Source organism: Seriola lalandi, unplaced genomic scaffold (genome assembly GCF_002814215.2).
Source record: "Seriola lalandi dorsalis isolate HSWRI2012SDOR001 ecotype SW California unplaced genomic scaffold, Sedor1 jcf7180002049656, whole genome shotgun sequence".
NCBI classification, from domain to species: Eukaryota; Metazoa; Chordata; class Actinopteri; order Carangiformes; family Carangidae; genus Seriola; species Seriola lalandi.
In genome coordinates, this window is record NW_019520209.1 from 24,435 (window position 1) to 45,741 (window position 21,307).

At 42.2% G+C, this 21,307-nt stretch overlaps 1 protein-coding gene across 1 annotated transcript in view; it reads right to left on the reverse strand.

The window, feature by feature from the left end:
• LOC111648828 (cytosolic carboxypeptidase 6-like) overlaps positions 1-21,307 on the reverse strand; it is a 36,916-nt gene that overhangs the window by 2,654 nt on the left and 12,955 nt on the right. The window contains exons 6-7 of the mRNA XM_023398553.1: positions 10,068-10,220; positions 6,359-6,521 (exon numbers count right to left, since the gene is read on the reverse strand). Coding sequence (XP_023254321.1) covers positions 6,359-6,521; positions 10,068-10,220 — 316 coding nt within the window. The remainder of the gene's footprint in view (positions 1-6,358; positions 6,522-10,067; positions 10,221-21,307) is intronic.

Sequence of the window (21,307 nt, forward strand, 5' to 3'; positions counted from 1 at the left end):
GGCCAGACTTGCTGTGAGTGTGAGTGTGTGTGTGTGGTGTGTGTGTGTGTGTGTGTGTGTGTGTGTGTGTGGGGGCCTCACAGTCTGCCTCATTAGACTGCTAGCTGATGATACTGATTAGACTGAGATAAAACTACAGATGGACAAAGTAAGGTTATGTCCTTACTTTTATGCTTTTATGTTAATCTTAGTGCATAATCATTCTAAACAAACAAGAGTCTGCTGCCATGCTAGTGGCACAGCTGTAATTTTGCTGTGTAACATGCTGATGTTTAGCAGGTAAAATGTTTACCATGTTCATTGTTAATGGTCTCAGTTTAGCATGTTATCATGCTAATGGTTATTAATACAGAACAGCTGAGCCTGATGGTATTTCTGTCTAGTTTTTGAAGTATGTAGTCAAAGTATCGGACGAATTAAAATTTTGAACCGATGTTGGTCATGACATTTCATCCAGTAGATATTGTCACAAGTGAAAACTCTGACGTGTTGGTGAGGCTCGAGAGCGCCACCATTCGCATTCATCCTCTGCTAATCATGAATGTATGAACAAAAATTTATGGAAATCCACTTAATAGTTTGAGAAAGTTGTCTGGAGTAAAGGGATTCCCATCCCTACAGCCATGCTGCTCACATGACTGAAAATGACAATGGCTTGAATGTAGGTAGTCACTAATCTACTGCTGATTGTCAGAAGCTGATGCACTGATATGCAGTACACTCAGAATCGTGCTCATATACCTTTTATACTGTATAAACAAACAGCCACACTCCTCGTATCCTTGACATCTTCATTCTGACCTCAGGAAAGTTTTGGTGTTTTCCTCCGTTCTCTTTCATCAGCAGAGCTCCGTGCCAGTCCTGAGCTCTTTGGCCAGGCACGCTCAGCGACAAAAATATCTCCCAGACCCCACCGTGCGCAGATGGCCTCTCAGCTTGGCTTGTCACGACTCACCGTCTATTACAGGAGGTTTTGTGATGGACGGTCAGCTTCTGAAGGAGAACTTCATCCATGGGGCGAATGGTCGGAGACGCAGAGGATGCCCTGACTGCTGTCTGGCCTGTTGCCGGGGGAAACCATAGGGTCTGGAACGAGGCTGCTGCTGCAGCAGAAAGTTATGTGTGTGTGAGCCAGGAAACAGTTGGCGGGCTGTAGCTTACAGAGGTGGTGGTAGTGGAAATATTCAGAAAAACTTCAGGTGCGTCAGTCCACATCAAGACAGCCTCCTTTGAACTAACACATGGACAAATTCTAATAACATTGTTTATACTGTATCATCAACGTCACTGGATCTCTAGGCATTATAACGATCATTGTGTAATCATTATGCAGCTATCCGGAGGTCATGGAGGTGTGTGTATGAAGCCTGTCAGAGTCTTGCCTGCCTGTCACAGAGGTATGTGAGGTGTATTCTTTAACATCCCAGCACACATAATGGTCTTGTCTAATCAATAGGAGGTCATTGCCATGGCTCAAGGGCATGCCAGCTTAGGTGCTGATGAGATACAGGACATGTGAGACAAAGGGGATGGGGACATGACTTGTTTACCACAGCTGTTTACTGTCAGCACGGCATTTAGCGGCTTTCACCATCATGTCCCTTGTGCCTAGTCCTGGCAGACAGACAGACAAGGTGACGATCAGACAACAAGGGCCCCCAGTGGTAAAATGGACAAGACACGCGGAGAATGCTGTCAAGATTGGATGGGAGTTAACAAGGAGACAAGCAAGGGGACATTCAAGCCATCAATACAGGCCACTGACAGGTCCTGTCACATAGAGGACTAATTATCAATGCTAATTAAGAGGCTAGTCAACAACAGCAATACAGAAAGGGACATTTTTGTCCCCAATAACGATTCAACAGAATGAAAGACCTCACGTCCTGTTGCCCAAAGGGACAAACAGTGGCTGATTTGAATCCTTGACCGGAGGAACTGTCACTGCCAAGGAGACACACTCCGAAACTTCAGCAACAAAATTAGATAAGTATGAGAAAGGCTTTTGTTTTCTTACAGTGTACACTAACAGGAATACAAGACACGGATTTATGCTGCTCTAAAAACACAATAAGCCTACTATTTTTATATTCCAATTATATTTCTTTACAGGAGTTCTACTCACTTGTTGTCTAGGAAAGGCTTGACTTTGTGAATAAAAGTTCAAGAAAGAAAAGCACTATGTAACAAAAAGTGCATAACAACACACACACGTCTCATATGGGTACCTGTGGTTTATGGTGTCAAGCCTCTCTTTACATCCTGTTTTATTACTATTATTGATGCTTTAGGTATTCATTTTTATAATACAATTCGTTGACAGCAGAGGTAAAGAATAAAAATGACATGAAAATAATGATGCAAAAAACACAAAGAAGGCTGTTTAGATTTGCAACACCACTGATCATTACAGTGTTCATTACATTTCAAATGCCTTCAACTCTAAAATATTTATTTACCTGTTTATTACAGGTGGGTATGAATATTTCAACCACTTTTAATGCCACTTCAACCTCGTTCAGTATTTCAACTATACTTTATATTATACTATACTATATGATTATTACTTTTTCGAATGCTTTACCAGGAAAATCTTCAGCTGTGAGCACACTCACATTTCTACAGAAAATTTTGGCTTTTCTAGCTAGCATGATTTTTCCTAACTTTCTCAGACTTTTCATGAACATCAACATTATCAGAATATGCAAAGACTACCACAACACAAATGGAGGTGTGTGTTTGAACATCTTTGTGAGTACTCATGTGAGGACACCTGTTCATGTGAGCATAGCAACAATATTTGCGCAATCAACTGTGTGTATAAATGCGTGTGTCTATGTGTGTCTGTGTGTGCACTTGCTTGAACGTGTGAGCACCTATCCATTTGTGCATGTCTGTGTGATATGATGTGTATGATGTGTGGTAGTGAAGCATATTTGCCTCCAAGCTATATCATTTGCATACTTGTCACAGCCTGTCCATTGGGTGTCAAGTTAACTGATGCATAGTGTGTTCAACTGGCAGCCCTGGTATTCGTGGAGCCCCACTGTTATGGCGAGGTGCACGCCTGGGTGTTGCTGCTTTAGCAGACAGACACGCACACACACATGAAGAGAATGAGAAGTGTGTAATTGCGTGCGCGTGAGTGTGCATGCATGCACCTTAAGGACCGGTCGCTGACATCACACACTCCTGAAGGATTATCCGACATTGTTGCCCTTGACTAGACTGTGGGTGACAACTTTTGACGAGAGGACCTCTGCATGGCTCTGTCCACTGAAGGAAAACAGCAAATTTACGGGAATCAAACACGAAAGAAAATCGCACTTCTCTTTCTCTCAGAGTTTGAAAATGTTGAAGATCTGCACGTCTGTACTATGACAGAAAAAAGCAACTGCTAAAGAGCTAAATCTTTCAGGGAAGTGTTACAGCCTGAATGGCTTTTAAAGTTTCTGAATAATTCTTCAAAGTCACAGAGAATACTGTCTCTCCACAACACAAAAAAGCACACAAACCCAGGGAAGTAGGCCCCTGAAGTTCACATAAATACACATACTGTACACACACATACACACAATAGAAAGTGTCAAGCTGAGTTTTGAACAACATCCCAGATTCTCTCAACCTTGATCCATTCCACTTTCCAGTTTATACTTCACAGTGTGCACCGGAAGGTCCATCACAAAACTCAGTCTGACAACAAAAATAGAAAAACCTGGAAAAAATTCACAGGCCAAAATTTTTAATTACTGTACTGGACGGTGGGATGACAGTGAGACTGGAAGTAACCTTCCTGAAACTAACTTTATGTACAGTTAGTTCACACAAAAAAGAGATATATATACACAAAGGAGTGGGTACATGCACACATGCAAATGACCAACAATCAGCAAATCAACAACAGAGGCCTTAAGCATTTCAACACCTCTTCCCTTCACCTTTCTCACCTGGCGCACACACACACACACACACACACACACACACACACACACACACACACACACACACACACACACACACACACACAGAGGTGTTAAATGATTAGAGGACAAAGGGAAGACAGACACACGATAGAGGTTGTCCCTGCTGTTTCAGAGAAGAGGATTCTCAGCTTGACTAGATGATATAATGAGCTGTTATGTTCTGGGTGATGAGATGAGAGAAAAGGACAGCAAAGAGAGGAGGACATGAGATGAAAAGGAAAGGAGAGGAGAGATCAGAAAACAAATACTGGCGCGCACACACACACACACACACACACACACACACACACACACACACACACACACACACACACTGCATTACACCGTTTCCAGAGCACTTTCAAACTGTGACAAAAGTCTCGGCTGTGAGAAAGGTTAAGGTTTCAATTTTGGTAGCTACAAGTCACAGCAGTGGAGAAGGAGAAACAGGAAAAGATGAAAGGGCAAGGGCAGCATGTTTGGAAGGTGGTGGGAGTTAGAAGCCGAGGTTATTATTTATTTGTCATGTATTAGTTTAGAAGACTTGTGCGTGCGTGCGTGCGTGCCTGTGCGTGTGTGTTTGTGCGCGTCAGGTGAGAAAGGTGGAGGGAGGGGGCGTTGAGATGCTAAAGGTCTCTGTTGATGATTTGCACGCTCCATCGAGCTGACTGCTGGGGCGTAAAAAGCGACATGGTTGGTTCCTTCAACCTGCCTGACCCCAATCTCCACTCTACACCAAGTCCCTGTGCTGCATGCCCACCCTGCGGAGCCCCTCCTCCTTGTACCCCCTTCTCAAAAGGAAACACACACACACACACACACACACACACACACACACACACACATTTGGAAAACAAAAAAAAAAAAAACGTCCTCCCACCATCCCACCAGAGCTGAGTTCTCTCCCAGTTTGACCTTCAGGAGAAATGTCCCCTCTAGACACACACGGAGGCTCCATATTGCTTATCTTGCTTCGAGCCCAGTGCCACCTACTCAAATGAAAACACCATGTGGAATTTGCTATGTCGTGTTTGTTTAGCATAAAAGCCAGATACCTGTCTCCCCAATGTTAGGCTAACTACTTTGTTGTGGCTGTGGTGGTTCCCCATGTGCATGTACATGTCTGTATTTCCATCTTGGAATCACAGCTGTAATTTAAAGACCTGAATTGTTTCTGTGAGAAGCATTGAAGTAATGAGAAGGTGTAGAGAACGCACACACACGCACACACACACACACTTATCAATATGTGGAAGTGACTTGAATGTCACAAATTTTATATGCTGGTATGAATTGGAAATAACCACGTCTATCGCGAGTAAGATTGCGCCAGCTCTTGACACTAGAGGGCACTAGGGCTACATCTATATCCACCCTCCCCTCCACCTGCAGAGGATGTGTAGGGGAGCACATACTTTTCATATGTAGGGTCCTTATCGCTCTCTTTAAATCTCTCTTTTTCCCTCTTCTCACTCACTCTATCAGTAAGATCAAACTGCCATCGGCCAGCTCTCAGGAGCTCTTCAGCCCAGAGAAGGTCAGCTGAAGGAAAACTTCCTCCCATCTGGCTCCATTAAGGCACCTGTGACCTTTGGTTCCTGTGACGAATGTCTACGTGTGTGTGTGTGTGTATGTGTGTGTGTGTGTGTGTGTATGTGTGTGTGTGTGTGCGTGCGTTTGTGTGCGCATGTTTGCGTGTGTGCGCACGTGTTTGTGTGCGTGCATGATTGCAGTTGACAGGAATCATGTTTGTTCCATTGTTCTATTGTTTATTGCAATCAAAGCCTCGACTGCGCACACACACATCACTACATATGCCAACACAAGCCCCTTTCTCCTCTCTCCTTTGTAAATGAAATCAATAGACGCAGCTATCACATCCCTATTCTGTCACTGCACATCTGTTGCAACAAGAGGCAACAAAAGAGCAACATGCTTTTCTAGTGAGTACACATGACCTGACGTACAACACGTGCACACACTCACACATGTGCACACACTCACAACCAAATATTAAAATAATGACTCCAATGATCCAATGATCCTTGATTTCAGTGGGAGATTGTTACTGCAGGAACAGTGTATGTGTGCCTGTACTTGTAAATGCTACATAGTGAGGACCAAAAACAAGTATTTTACTAACAGAGTGACAACATTTTGGCCTCACTTTCTTGTGTATCTTCAAGGGTACCTTAAAGGTAAGGTTTAGAATTAGGTTTAGGTAAATTCAGAGTGTGTGCGTGCGTGTGTGTGTGTGTGTGTGTGTGTGTGTGAAACAAGGAGAGAGAGGAAACTAAGAAAGACAGAAGAGACTACTGTTTTTTACACGCTGAACCATGAATTTTCCTTCTACACACACGCACGCACGCACTAAGATCACGTATATTGAAGGATACATGTCTCCTCAGTGTAGGGTACAGGCGCGTTGCTGCCAGCTGTCATGTAGCTGTAGAAGGACACCTCCAGAGTGTAGCAGTAGGACGTGTCGTCAAGAAGACCACCAAGGAAACGTCTACCTGTACCGGCCTTCACCACATCCCGGTTAAAGGACGTGTTGGACTAGAGGAATACATAGGAAAACAACTCACATGTGAGACATTGAGGTGAACTGGTGGAAAGATGACAGTTCAGTCAGAAGATTTGGCCTCAAATCTTTGTGTCAGCAAAACATCCACGTTAAAGCATCTTTGAGCAATACACTAAAGTCTACAGAATTTCCCTATGGAGGTCGTTAGCCCCAACTATGTCACATAATTTTAATAACTCCTACCTCTACATCCTTAATACCACTATAAAGTTTACTTTTCAAAATGTACCAGTAGCTGTCCAAAGTTTGCCAGCTGGGCATTTCCAATATAAAATGTTTTCCAAAGTCCTGAGTCCTTGAATGGCATATTATTTCTCAAACACAAACACTTGCAGTAAAAGAGAGAAAAATCATATTGCTTTTGTGTTCTGGTGTCCCAGTTTACACATCACTGTACTTAAAAAAGTCCACACTGCACAGCTGTACTTTGTGGTGGAAAATGGTCTGATACTGCAAACTTCTGTAAAATCACAAAGAAACTCTTGTGTTGGGCAAATCCTGTGAGTGAGTGTTTATATGGTGATGGAGTCAGCCTCTTCAAAATAAGAGCTGGTGAGACGTCATCTATGAAGCAGAGTGATAGGTAAACATGAGAAAACAGCTTTGTTTAATAAATGATCATCTGTGGTAAATCATTTACTGCTGTGGTGTTTTAAAGCAGCCATAATCAATATTTTTGTAATAATGAATCAAATGGCCATCCTGTATGTAATGTGAAAGGTGTAACACGTGACGAATCCACAGAGAATTATCATCAAACTCTGCAATTCCCCTCAAGTGTACAAAGTGTGAGAATGTTTTACAGCTCATTGTTTTGGTTTTCAAGCCCACAGCTTTACAACTTTGGTTCGTCCCTTTCACTCTCATCAGTGTTGTTTTCACTGGAAAACCTGATAAACCTGCTCTTCCCAACTCCAGACAGCAGACACATGATGTTACCATTTAAAGCATTTGGTAGCTAAAGGCGCACATATGTCCCTCATAAGTTGGTAGAGACCAAAAAAAACAGCTAAAAGGAGAGTGAATGTTGGGCCTACATTCATCATCATCAACTTACATTAAGCGGTGATAATATATCCATGTTGTATTCACTGCTTGTTTCTGCTGCCGCCAAGTGGAAAAAAATCTGTTATTGACGTTTTAAAGATTTCTGAAAGGATTGTATGTAGAAAAATTTCAGTTGGGAAAGCTACTCTGTTTAAGATAAACAGGTCAAATGTGAAGGATTACAGGATCAGTATCATGTAAAGAGAAGTGCAATGTTAATCTCATCATGTTTTTGTTTAAATACATTAGCAGCATGGTTGAGTAGTGTGCCTAAAGTTCATTACTATAATTATCATTATTAACGGTATATACTGCATATACTGAAGCGTCTTGAGTCAGTCATATGAAACCCAACCATGTAATAAGTGAAATGGCTTTTGACAAGCTGAATTAAAGCAAACCTTCTATTAAATTATCAATAATAAACCATTAACATCTGCACAGAAACCATTTGTATGATAAATATTTGACTCACAATTTGATTTGACTTACGCCTGACTGTCTGTTGGTGTTGCAGTGACAGGCATTAGAGTGTATTTGCTTGTTGATAAATCAAGAGACAAAGCGGCCACAGTCAGTATCGTCTGACAGGTCTCATCAGTGAAAACGCATTAATGTCCAGTGATTTGTTTCTCTGTAACTTGCAGTAGTAGGCCTCTGGAAAAGCTGGGAGAAATTATGAAGGGCAGCTTATTTTAACAGATTCACTTTGTACAATGTCATTACAAAGCTCGGTTGTAAATGGCTATAGCAGAAAAAAAAGATCCAGTCTATTTTGGGTTTGAGTGTGTCAGCTATATTACACAAATACAATGCTGTCTTGGGAAGAGTGTGGAAAAAGTTTCCATTCACTGTCACTCCACTCTGCTGCAGTGAGAGTTGCCTTGCTGAAGTGCAGACTTGGCAGCCACCAGTGGGAGTTTGCCATGATTGTGTTGTGCTGCTGCTGCAGCTGCACTGGGCTTTAGGTAGTGCTGAATGGGCAGAGGGACAAAGCACAGTAAGGGAGATGACCCCTGGGCCAGCTGTCACACAAGCAATACAGAGAGAGAGAGAGATAGAGAGAGAGAGGGCGAGAGAGAGAGAGAAATTCTCCTGAAATAGCGTTTTACTTGTCCTTCATAACACTGGATACTGTATGGACAGTGACAATCAGTGACATTTCCATACATGTGTGGGGGAACATCCACCTGTCTAGCTTCTCCCTGTGTCCAGGTTGGCACACTGGCCATTGAGTATCAATGGGAAATAAAGGTTACTCTTTATGGTGTGTGTAAGTGGCTCTGCTATGAAATGTCACCATCAGTGAGAAAATGAAGGTCGGTGAAAGTGACACAAGGCTGAGAGAGAACAGTTTGGTGGATAATGTACCTGTATGAAAAGGTGTTAATACAGTAGATTATGCATGCATGGCTGAACGGAGGTGCATGACAGTCAGTGAGTGGATGTTTCCTCCTACATGCTCTTCTGTTCAGTGTTTCTTTCCTCCATTAATTTCCAATACTTTAATTTCCTCCTTGGTTTTCCACTCCTCACCGACCTCAGTCTACACAAACCTTCCTGTCCAAATATACCAACTAAGACATGCACCTGCATTGCTCATACAGAATATCCTGGCCTACTTTTACAATCCTGTGCTTTGTCATGACCTATACATTGTTTTCAACTAGTAAAAATTTGTGTTATGTACAGAATTTATATACATTATTATTTATTTTGAGGGGGGTCTTTCTGCCATTGCTGCTGCTGTTTTGGCACACCAACATTTTCCATATCTAATACTGACTGCTTGCTGTATTTTTTTTACATAGTTCATACATTTTAACATGCATATAACACATAAAGTTTAAATCAATAGATATGTGTTTCAGCATTTATTCTGTATTCTGTTATAAGTTACTTTTCCTGAATTTTCCCAAAAATGTTTATAAAGATTCATATACTCTTCTTCTACACTACCCTCATCTCCTCTCTTTCGTGGTCAAGGTGAGAATCTTTGTGCACACATGCCCCTTTCCTCTGCACACCTATCCTGACAAATAATTTAAAACCTCTTGTGCATGTGTGGTCATGTGTAAACAACTTACATGTGAGTATGTGTCTGCTGGGTTCATAATGTGTTGCTAATTAATACATAGAGTACAATGTAGTCTGTGTGTGTGTTTTTATTCCTAACCTTAAAATTAACGAAGCAGGTGTTTCAACACCTTGCTTCAAATGCATGCAGTTACACATATTGCAACCCTAACCCTTACACATATTTACACCTGGGAGATGCCCACTGCAACCAAGGTCTTCACTTTCGTGGCAGTAAAAGTGCAGCAGTTGGCAATTAAGTGCCCGGCTGAACACTATCTCACCAGCAGTTGCTGAGATAGGGCTATTTCATGCCTCGGGATTGAAGCTGGTGACATTCCGCTCTTTAGCCCGCCTGTCTGGTGTGTATGTGCGCGTCTGTTTGTGTGACTTACGAAGGAGAAGTCGGGTGCATTTTGGCACAGCAGTCTGGGGAAGACAGCCTGTCTCTGGACACGCTCCTCGTCCTCAAACACATTGCCGTACATGAAGCCATTCAGCATGGTGGAGTGGGCATGAACATCAATGTAGAACTCCAAACTCACCCTCTGATGGAGGAAAAGAGGGAGGAGAGTGAAAGAAAATAGAGGGACAGAGAAACAGAGAGAGGATAAAAAACAGCAGGTTAGAGAGGAAGATGGGATATTTTTCTGAAACTGTGAGCAACAGTGCACATAAGAGATTCTCCCCTGAGAGTAAGGGGTGTAAGGCCTGTCTTTGCTCTAGGGAGACTGTCCGCGGGAGAGGTCTCCACCCATGGGATGACTACAGACCCTCCAGACAGTGCGAACTGAGAATACACTCATACCTGAAAGGAGCCAGCCACCCGCACATGACTTCAATCAGACTGTCTTCCTGAAGGACACACCAACAATACATACAGTACATGGACGTTGAGGTGGATATGGTGGACAGACATGCACACATACACACCCACACAGATTCATCACATACCCCATGCTTATTATTCAGGTGAATATTGACTTCATATTGACTTGACTTATTCACTAACCTCTAATTATAACCCTCAGCAGATGTAGGACTTTAATGCTCATAAAGGTCAGTTTTGGACAAATATGTTGATTTTACAAAACCACTGGAGGAAAGGCTAAGTTTGCTTGAGAGATTTAACTGATGGGATTGTACACTGATAGGGTGAAGGTGAAATGTGTTAAGCTCATCGGAGTCCATGTAAAATCCAGATGCCACGTAACACAGGCTGTCCCACACTCACTCATCAACTCAGTGCAACCAAGTCTATACAACAGAGTAATTCAAAGTGGGTTTAAGCATGTTGTGTGTTCACATAGCATATGGAAGTAAATTAACTTCATCATCATCTTTCAAACTTCATCAAAAACGTCATTCCAACAGTAAACTAATTTCACTTGATTTTGAGGGCCCTGTCAATGGACACACTGTCTCACAATAAAATGTACAAAGGAGCCCAACACCATCACAACTCCTCCACACATGCCATTTTTTCTGCTTCTCACAAAGACACAGCGGTTGAAACCAAAAATCTCAAATTTGGTCATGAGAGCCGGTTTCAGAGCATTTGATGGTGTTTGCAGCTGCACTTGAAGATACATTCAAAGTCTCTGCAATTTTGGAGAATGACTGACCTTCATGTAGAATAGACTGTTGTTTCTACTTAGTTGAGCAGCTCTTGACATAATATGGATTAGTACAGTTGTCCTATAGAACTGTTTACTGCATACCAACACTACCATGACACAACACAACTGATGGTCTCAAACACATTACGAAGGCAAGAAATTCCACTAGTTCAGGAGATTTAATCTTACATAGTTTCCAATTCAGTAAAGGTCTTATCCTAGTCAACATTCATGACTATACACAGTGTATGCAGTTTAATCTTTAACAAAAAAATCTGTTGTATTTCTTCGCCCCTAAACCATGCAGGACATGAAGACTGGCAAAATCAACCTTGCTTGGCAAAAACATTCTCACTCCAACAGTCTTATACTGTTTCTGAGAAGGGCAGGAATTTAAGTCCCCACGAAACCATACCACCTACCCCTCACACAAATACACACACACACACACACACACACACACACACACACACACTCTGACCCTTAACTCAGGAATAGTCCCAACCAGCATCCCTCCACTCTGCCTCCTCTCTCTGTCTTATCACTCCATTCTTATTCTCCAGGTTTTCACCCTTCTCCCTCTCTTCTTCCTCTTCTTTATCTCCTTTCCTCCCTCCCTCCCTCCCTCTCTTTCCGCTCATTCCACATTCAGCACCACACCTTGTTCCCTGTGGGTTGTAAAGAGGAGTGGAGGAAGGGAAGAATGAAGGATAGTAAAGGAGAAGGAGAGATAGTGGGGGAAGAAGTGGAGGGGGAGTGAACAACAAAATCAGACAAAGACGGACAAAACACAAAGAGAGAGAGAGAATGATGCATATGGTGTGTGTGTGTGTGTGTGTGTGCGTGTGTGTGTGTGTGTGTGTGTGTGTGTGTGAAGAGACAGAGAGGGGCAGGGAAGAGCAAACAGGAAAAACATATAAAGATGGGGGTACAAAGAGAAAGAAAGGGAGGAAATAAGTACATAAAGACAAACACAAAGGGAAAAAGAGAGATAGATAGATAGAGAGAGACAGAGATATGTGTAGAAAAGGTGTAGAGAGATTGACAGAAGAGAGAGAAAGAAAAAAAAAGAGAGAGAGAGAGAGAGGGAAGCGGTGCTTGGGCGGCCCAGGCGACGCAGTGTGCCTGTGTTTGAAATTCCGCTCACAGCCAAAGCAATTTCCTGGCGGTGGCTGTGCTGTCAGCTGCTTGGCTGGCTGGCGGTGAAATATGGTGGCTGGGAGTCGGCCGCTAGCAGCCCCCGACAACCTGATGGATGGAGCCCCAGAGGAGAGGAACAGCAGCAGGAGAAGGTGGGGGAGACGGGGACAGAGGGAGGGAGGAGGGAGGGAGAAACAACAGAAAAACAAAACAGAAAAAAAAGAGCAAGAGGGAAAAAAAAGCTAAATGCAGCCAACTGAGCTGTGGTGGTGATGTGAGGTAGCTGGTGTGTGTGTGTGGGTGTGTGTGTGTGTGTGGGAGAGGGGGTGGAGGGTGGGGTTGAGTGGGAGCTGGAAGAGACAAGAGGGTAGATGGGGGAGTATAGGAAGAGAGGGAAGGTAGTGAGAAAGATAGATCCAGCTCCATCAGACAGAGGAAGGAGTTGCAACCAACCAGCCAGGGTCTAGACCAAGCAAACCGGCCTAATAATTACCTGGGTCTCCTCCCTCTGGAGGAGGTGGAGGCTGAGAGGTGGGAGAAGGATAAAAAAGGGGAGGAGATAGAGGTGGTTGAATTGGAGGAGGGTGGACAGGCAGGTGATCAAAAGTGGCAGACTGAGTGTAACAAAGAGGTTAACTGGCTGTTACATGGAACCCCAGTGAATAACTCAGGCAAATGATGTGAATGACATATCTGTGAATTCAGTGGACCTCTTTGATTCAGGTCTTCCTTATTAACTCAGTTTTTAACAAGTTCAGTAGATCTCAATATCACAAGAAGCTTGATACACTACACTGCCAAAAGTGTGTAAATAATTACACATTACACGGTTTGTGATTGTTGAACAAAAGCACTCTGGGAAAAACTTTATACAAGATTTCAGAACCTGGCTGCAAGAATTTGCTGGCTTTAAACCAGAAGAGAACATGTGAGGCCAGACACTGATTTTTAGCAATGTTTGATGGGGTCGAAGTCAGAGCTCCATGCAGGCCAATCGTGTCCTTTCCACACCGCACAGAAATAAGAGCTGAATAATTGTTTTGATGTTTGGTACATTAAAGCATTGAATGGTGCAGTAGCTGAAGCAAATTATGAAAAAGAATAAAAAGTATTGGGGTGTCAAATGTAGCTACGGCTTTTCAATGCATTTGAGAACATTTTGTGGCTCGACAACACTGTCATACATATTAAGGTGTTTAAGACTAAAAAGAAATACAGAACAAAAACATTATAATTAATGAACCAAAAAAAGAATCTGCATTTTAATAATTGCTGATATCAAAAGTCCATCTATGAATATTTGACAAGAAACAAGACATTTGCAAACATTACATTGGGCTATGGGAAATTATGATGTGATATTATTCTGACATTTTATATAGACTGAATGATTACTGCTCAGAAAACCATTTCTTTATGGCCCTTGCTATAAGGATGTAAGGGTACAATGTCATGTTGAAACGGGAAAGGACTTTTCCCAAACTGTGACTTCAAAGGTGTGAAACATTAGCCTACTATTATAATTTTTTAAGGTATATGATTGTAATCTAATACACTTTTTTTTATCAAATTCAGTTAATATCTCCACATGGTCTGCTAGCTGACCGTTCTGTTCTCTGTAAATGGGAAATAAACGAAGGGGCTCACACTGAGCCATTTCAGCCAATCATCAACAGGGGGCGTTCGTGCTTGTGCACAGGACAAGGGGCAAGGAACAGAGAAGAGGAGAGATGGGCGCAAGGGGGCAGTGGGAGCAGGAAATGGTAAATCTGCTACATGCTAACAGATAGTGCCAATTTAAGGATTACCAGGGGAAGGAGAAGGAGCAGTCTACCTTTCTGTCACTGCCAGACCATTTGGAGTTTTGAACAGGATTGATTAGGAGATTAGAGATAGCTGAGAAACAGCTAAAGAGGAGAGGGTCAGAGGAACAAAAATTGAAAAAGAAATACTATGATCAGGCAAAGGCTTTCCAGTGGTGGAGACTGCACAGCTGGACTGTGAAATAAATTCAGACCTGGACTTATTCACTGCGACAGGCCCGCACCTCAAATGACAGGCACACAGAGATGACCGTGACAGAGGCTGATGAGACCGGTAAAAACTTTAAAAACTTTATGGATGTTTTGGTACACTGGCTGACCGACATGGCACTGCTCTTGCTACGGTAGCCAACTGGGATTTGTCCCAGTAGTCACAATGGCCAGTCCAACTATGATGGAGAGACCTCAGTGAGTTGAAAGGCACGAAGACGGATGTGGAGTCTGCTCTGTTTCTGCTTTACAGGTGGGTAACAGCTTTGCGAATAGGTCTGGATCTCGTTTGCTAATGTTTGTGATAGCTAACACCTACTGGTTAGTTAGCAAGCAGGTTCTGGTGTCATATGTGTGTGTTCAGTATCATTAAATTACTTGCCCATGGACATTCAGCTGACTTTCCAGTTTCTCAAGATATGCTGTTGGTGTGATTTTGGCTATGGTAGCAGAACAGTTGAGTATGCATCTGGTGTGCTGGTTAGGGGAAACTGCCTCCTCTTCTCTGCATGTTATCTTTAAAGCAGTGACTGCAGCCGCAGTTTGCTGTCTAGTTGTTTGCTCTGTATCATGCTATTTATCTGTTTAATGTGCAAAACTTTTATGACCAGAAAGACCTAAAAACATTTGCTAGGACAGTGGATTTGTTTGGTTAGATGCAAAGTTTGAAATGCTATGACAGGTAACGTTACCTTCCTTATTAGCTTAGCTGCAAACCTGCAGTCTTCTCCTCTGTCACTTCACTTTTGTATACAACTAACTCTCTTACTCTGCTGGGTTTATGGTGCTGTGTTTGTGTGCATGTCATTGGTTTCATGATGTTTTATAGGTTTGTTTTTTCTTCAGCTATGAGAAAGAGTATCCACTTCCACACCGCATAAGACGCTATGGATACCACCATTGTGTCGGTGCTTTGGCATTGTGTGTCCATGAATTTGGGAGGCAGAGCCTTTGAGGGAGCACTAAAGGGAGGGGTATATTTCTTTTGTTGTTTTGTTCAAATATCAATGCCTTCCCTAAACATGAAAACAGCCCATACAGTGGCTCATGTGGGCAACAGACAAATCCACCAGTCCAACACAGATCCACCTCAGTCTGTCCTTGTCATGATTGAAACCCAGAAGGTTTCTCCTTCACGGCATCATGTGAAGGACAGTAGCAGTAGCAGTAGCAGCAGTAACAGTAAAACAGCCATGGAGCCCCCACAATGTCATGTCCAGGCTTACTACAATACTCAGTTAATGCCCTGTCAATCAGACTGAGATGGTTCTGAAGGCCCCACCACTGTGATTGATGCTTCAATTAACAACCCGCTCTGACCTCCAGAATTGTTCATTTGAAATTGTAATTAAGCAATTAGGGGCAATTAAGAAACAGAGACTGCCGAATGAAAGTCAGAAGACAATTTGAGAGAGTGAGAGAGAGAAACAGAGGGGGAGAGCGAGCTGTCCAAATTAAACCTCTCACAGAGAAACAAAAGCCCCATCTCGCTGCAGAAACTCCAGGGAACTCTCAACTTGTGGTGAACTTGCAGCGGCCGCAAACAGTTTAGTGTAAAACCTAGAAGGTCAAATGAATGAATTTTGTCAGACAAGTACTTATCTCCTGCATATTAATTAGAGCAGGGTGCGGGGGTGCGTGAGGGCCGTAAATGCCGGGCTTATCTTTACACGGAAAGGAAAAGAAGCTGATTGAAGCAGGATTACAAGCTCCTGAATAAAGCTCTTGGCATCAGCAGGAGCATACCTTTTGAGAAGAAGGGAAACTGCTGCTTGTTCAGGAGAAAAAAAGTTGAACTTACAACCTGCATAATGCATATTATTCAACATTAAAATGTTGCCTATAATACCTGTGGGAGCTTTGACATGGGATTTCAAGATCCATCTGAGCTTCGACGTGGACAGCAATATCCTAGAGGTTGGAAAAGAATGGACCCTTACCTACTGTTGCTACATCTGTTTAGCCGTTTTTGTCCTTGCAAGGCACATATGAAATTTACAGCGATAACAGTGTCAGATTTCTTGTGGGTCTTTGATTTCAGACCGAGGTACAAAAAGGCAGGCTTCTCAATTCTAGCTGGCGACAGTTTAGTCAGCTAACAATGACAACTCGCAAGCAGATTTTATCAGCTGAGGCTAGCTAGCTAATTAAGCTAATGTTAGCTTCATGAATTAGTTGAAAACACCGTCTCCAGCTGACTTTTTACGCTGTAACACTGAGATTTATAGCTGATTCATTTTAAAAGGAGAACCTTTTATGAGGGGTCTTACTGACTAAATGCCCCGGGTGAAAAGTCAGCATCCTTACTAGCTAATGATGTATGTAGGAGGATGGAAATTAAGAAACAGCATTGCTCTTGTATTCCAGGGTTAAGCTACTTAGACTTAAGTGTGATAACTATTGTCCATGCCCTGTAGAATGACTCAGAGAAGCTTTCTCTGATCTGATGGCCCTATCTGCAGGACAACAACACTTGTGTGTGCCTTCCAAAACAACAAAAAATGAAGTCCATTTTATGATTTGTTTAGGTTAAGGCACAAAGGTTAGGTTTAGGTAAAGATCATGGTTTGGGTTAAAACAAGTAGGCTACTTTGTTAAGGTTAGGAAAACCTTGTGAAACCTACTTCCCTTGGTCAGGAGAGCTCTGTCATCATGGTTAAACTTAAAAACCCTTGGTTAAGGTTTGGGAATGATCATGGTCATGCTAAAAAAAAAACAACGACAGCGAACAACAACGTGTTGATTGTTGGAAACAGGAAATAAACAACAGTCTCTAGTATTAAAGTCCAAATTTCGTAGACCCTGTCCACCCCGACCTTGTGCATAAATAGAGTTTGATATTCTCTAATACTGTCACCTGACTTCCTTCTTTGCAAATTACTTCTTGGGAGGATAGGCTCGTAAAAATGTAAGATCAGACTATTGTTTCATGATATCATAATGCTGTTTATCTTCTTTTTAAAGTTTACATACTTGGACAGGCAAGAGGATAGATGTATGCTTTATTCTTCGTATTTTCTCATTTTTTAACGTTACATGAGCAGGAGCTTTTAGGATGAGGACTAACCAGTGTGTCTGGCGAATGTTGATGTCTCGGATAACAAATTTGGCTGGGATTGCTGGAGTGTAAAACCCCAGTAAAACCCCAAATTCAACAGAGCAGAGCAGAGAATTAATGCTAGCCTATACACTCTGACAGCATTCAGGACTGGCTCTCACACAGTGAGGAGATAGTACACCTTGTTAAGCGATTTAAGTGGACATGCTAATGTTTGCAGCTGATTTAATTTCTTACAATTCAGCTTTTGTGTTTCTGGTTTTAGAGAGGGTCAAAAAAGAAACCACCATCTCAACTCTTTATCTACAAAAGTATCACTTTTATTAAAGCCCATTACACACTGCTTCAACAAATTCAAAGCCTGACCTTGCTTGACCTGCCATGCCTACTTACTAGGCTATGACTGGACAATCTGTCCAGATGAGGGGTTTAGTGGACAGTCAATTCCAGCCCCAAGTCAACTGGTAAAATCTGGGTTGTGAAAGTGTGAAAAACTCTCATTTCCCTTTGACCAATTAGGTGCCCTTGAGCAAGGTATAATACTAATCTATTCCCGTTTCTATGTCTCCTCTGGAACCACCTAGGTATAAATTTGTGGAACGGAGTCAGCATCAAATATTCATACTGACTCAAACTTTTCCTCATGAAAAGGATGAAAAGAAAAAGTCATATCACTTATAGACTGTAAAACTCCATCTAAAATTTCATTAGTTAGAGAAGCCAATTCAGGTCACGGGGCCACATGGTCAGTGACCCTCTAATGATGTAGCAGTGACAGAACATGGCAGATGGCATGACCTGCTTCATGGACGAGAGTAAATGACACAAAACTCTGCCTCCGTCTGTCTCAGTCTCTCTGATTTTCTCCCCCCTCCCTTGCCCTCTCCCCCTCAGTCTGCAATGTGTTCTCAAATTGATGGCGGTATTTGTCTGTTTATGAACACAGAGGTGACTTGTAATCAGGCTGAACGGGCACAGGCAGCCCTCTGCTTCGGGCCTGTTAGTGCCACATAAGCTGCCACATCTGTTGGTAGGGCCTGCCAGGAGAAAAAGGAAAAGAAGAAGAAAAGGAGGCTAATGGGTAGAGACAAAAAGAGGTGATATGAAAAGACAGCGAAAAAGAGAGAGCACGGAGGTATTGAAAAAATAATTTGAAATATGTAAAAAAAAAAATTGAACTAAGTTGAAAAAAGAGCATAAAAATTGCCAGTGTGAGAGCTTCATCTGTATCTTCCTGTGAAAAGCAGACAATTCAGCTTCCAACGGAGGGAGAATAAAGAGAGGGATGATGGAGGGATTGAAACGACGCAGGGATGATGGGGAAAAATTGGCCGTAAATCTCAGAAATGGATCAGAAATGGTTGGCTGACACCAAAGGACATTTTAACGCACACAGAGGGAGGAGGGAGAAGACAGGGAGGCAGAGAAAAAGACACAAATACACACAAAGCACAGACGCACACACACATCCTCGGCTTCACACGTGAGGCAGATCTGACTGTTGAACAAAGAAAAGAGAGACAGAGAAAGAGAGAGACTTTAGTGTAGGGCTGTAGAAGTCACAGAAGGAGGGCATTACGGAGGATTTCAAGGAGCAAAATTCATCTAGGTGCTGTGACAGGACCTAATACATTTGTTTCAGATAGAAAATTAATTTTCTAATATTAAAAAGGTCAAAGAGAAGCCAAGGCAACAATGACCTCTTTGTCATTCTTAACAAATTATCCAAAATGGCAGTGTCAAATTGGTGGGGATACGCCGGCCAGTGATGAATGCTTCTGGTAATCAGCCAATCAAAAAGAATTCTTCTTCTGCCTTTGATAAATGAGCTGGAAAAGCAACACTTTAGGAAGGAGATGGGTCCATTTGTTTCTTTGGTGTCTTTTCCTTTTTTTCCCTCCCTCTCCATTTCTCTCTTTTCAAAACAAACAACAGGGTAGCTTGGGAACAGATTATAGCTCCTTGCATCACTGACTCTTTCAGCCATTTTCCCTGCTGACCAATGTTCAGCTGCAGATGGTAAATGATGGAATTTTATGAAACAGCTTGAGCAAGCTCGCCTTCAGATGGATGGAGAGGAAGGTTACAGCCAACTTATAAGCAAATACTCAGTTGTCGTTCACCCCGTGGCTGTACTCGATCACACCTCTGTTTCACATCTCACATTGAATTTATTATGTGAATAATATGTTCATGATCTCTTTAAAGCTGTATGAAGCAATGTTGGACCAAAGTCACCAACAAAACTTTGATTTACTATCAGCTTAACATCTTCTATAGTTTACATGGTCGCAAATCATTGTCCTATTACAGTGGACTCAGTGAGTCCTGTTTCTTGTAGCCTGATGAATGTAACCCCAATAGTCACTCCATCAACTGAATTTATCCCATTGACAACTTCTGTTTGTTGACAGCCTGATATAGCTTATCCCTCAGTGCCAAATAACTCCACCGAGTGTAGTTTACACCAAAGCGGAGTAAACGTGTGCTTGTGGCTGAACATGAGGTTTGATTGACAAGGAGCTACTCCCAGAGATGGAAAAAAATACAGTGGTGGTGGAGATACTTCAAGATAAACTGTGGTAGTGATCACAAGTTACAGTTATTGTTTGCTTAGCTTAACTGATAATAATAAAGAGCCAAAATAACACCAGACATACTCTTTAATCTAGAAACTACCTCCATTGTCATTTCGTGGCAACAGATCAAGTACAGGTGAGAACTCAAAGTTATCTCTTAATATTGGAAGGTTGGTGAGAGACGTTGGGATTTAACCATGCACACAAAAAGATGCACTGAGGATGGCTGACATTTTCATGGGCCTGAAGAGATGGTGTTGATTCTCAGTGAGCTTGGTAGAGGTGGTGACGCTTTGACATGATGGGTACTTGTTTAAATCAATGTTAAAGTAAAAAAAAAAAAATTAAGCAAAGCCTTTGAGACACTCTTTGAAATACCACAGTCTATTAGAAAGATTAAGCTGGCACAATTCTATAGCTTTCTTACTGTCAACAAATCCCAGGAAAAGACAAAAACCAGCAATGAATTAGTCTGTCTCTCACTATTTTCCGGGTTCCTCTGAGTGGAGCTCACCACCAAGCTCACAGATTCCTTCTGGAATCTGCAAAACTGGTCAAAAATGTATATTTTTGTCTTTATAAAACGGCCAAGTAATCTCCTCCTTTCTTTTTAACCACACATTAATCAACATTGCATTTAATTGTACCAACATGCTCTATTTACTCATACAGTGCATTTGCTAGAGACTATTTTTTGTCATGGAGTAACATACTGTACATTCGGTGTGCTCCACCTCCACACCAGGATCCACCTGTTGACTTTGATTTAATTTCTTCTGAAAAGAGAATATTTTCAAATCTCTCTTTATACAGGCTGCATGCTAGCCTTGATGTCAAACTGTAACTGTACATACTCTATATTCATATATTAATGTAACTGTTCCAAGTGGGCTGGCTGATGGGACTTTAAGTCACTGATTTTAAAACATAATTTCTGCTCTAGGCCAGAGTTTGCATAAACATTGGTGAGTGCAAGTGTTCTGAGCAGTGTTGAATTTATATACAAATATTTGTCAAATAAAAGTTTCCAGCCATCAATACCAATGCAGTGTAGATTGCTCCTGCTACACGCTTTGATTTAAATGGCACTTGTCTGGGAACTCACAGCCAGTTATTGAAGTTATTGCCTGAACAGAAGAAGGAAGCTATTTTCCCAGCAGAAAGAGAGCGCTGCTGAATTCACAATGATGGAGAATCACTTTCGAG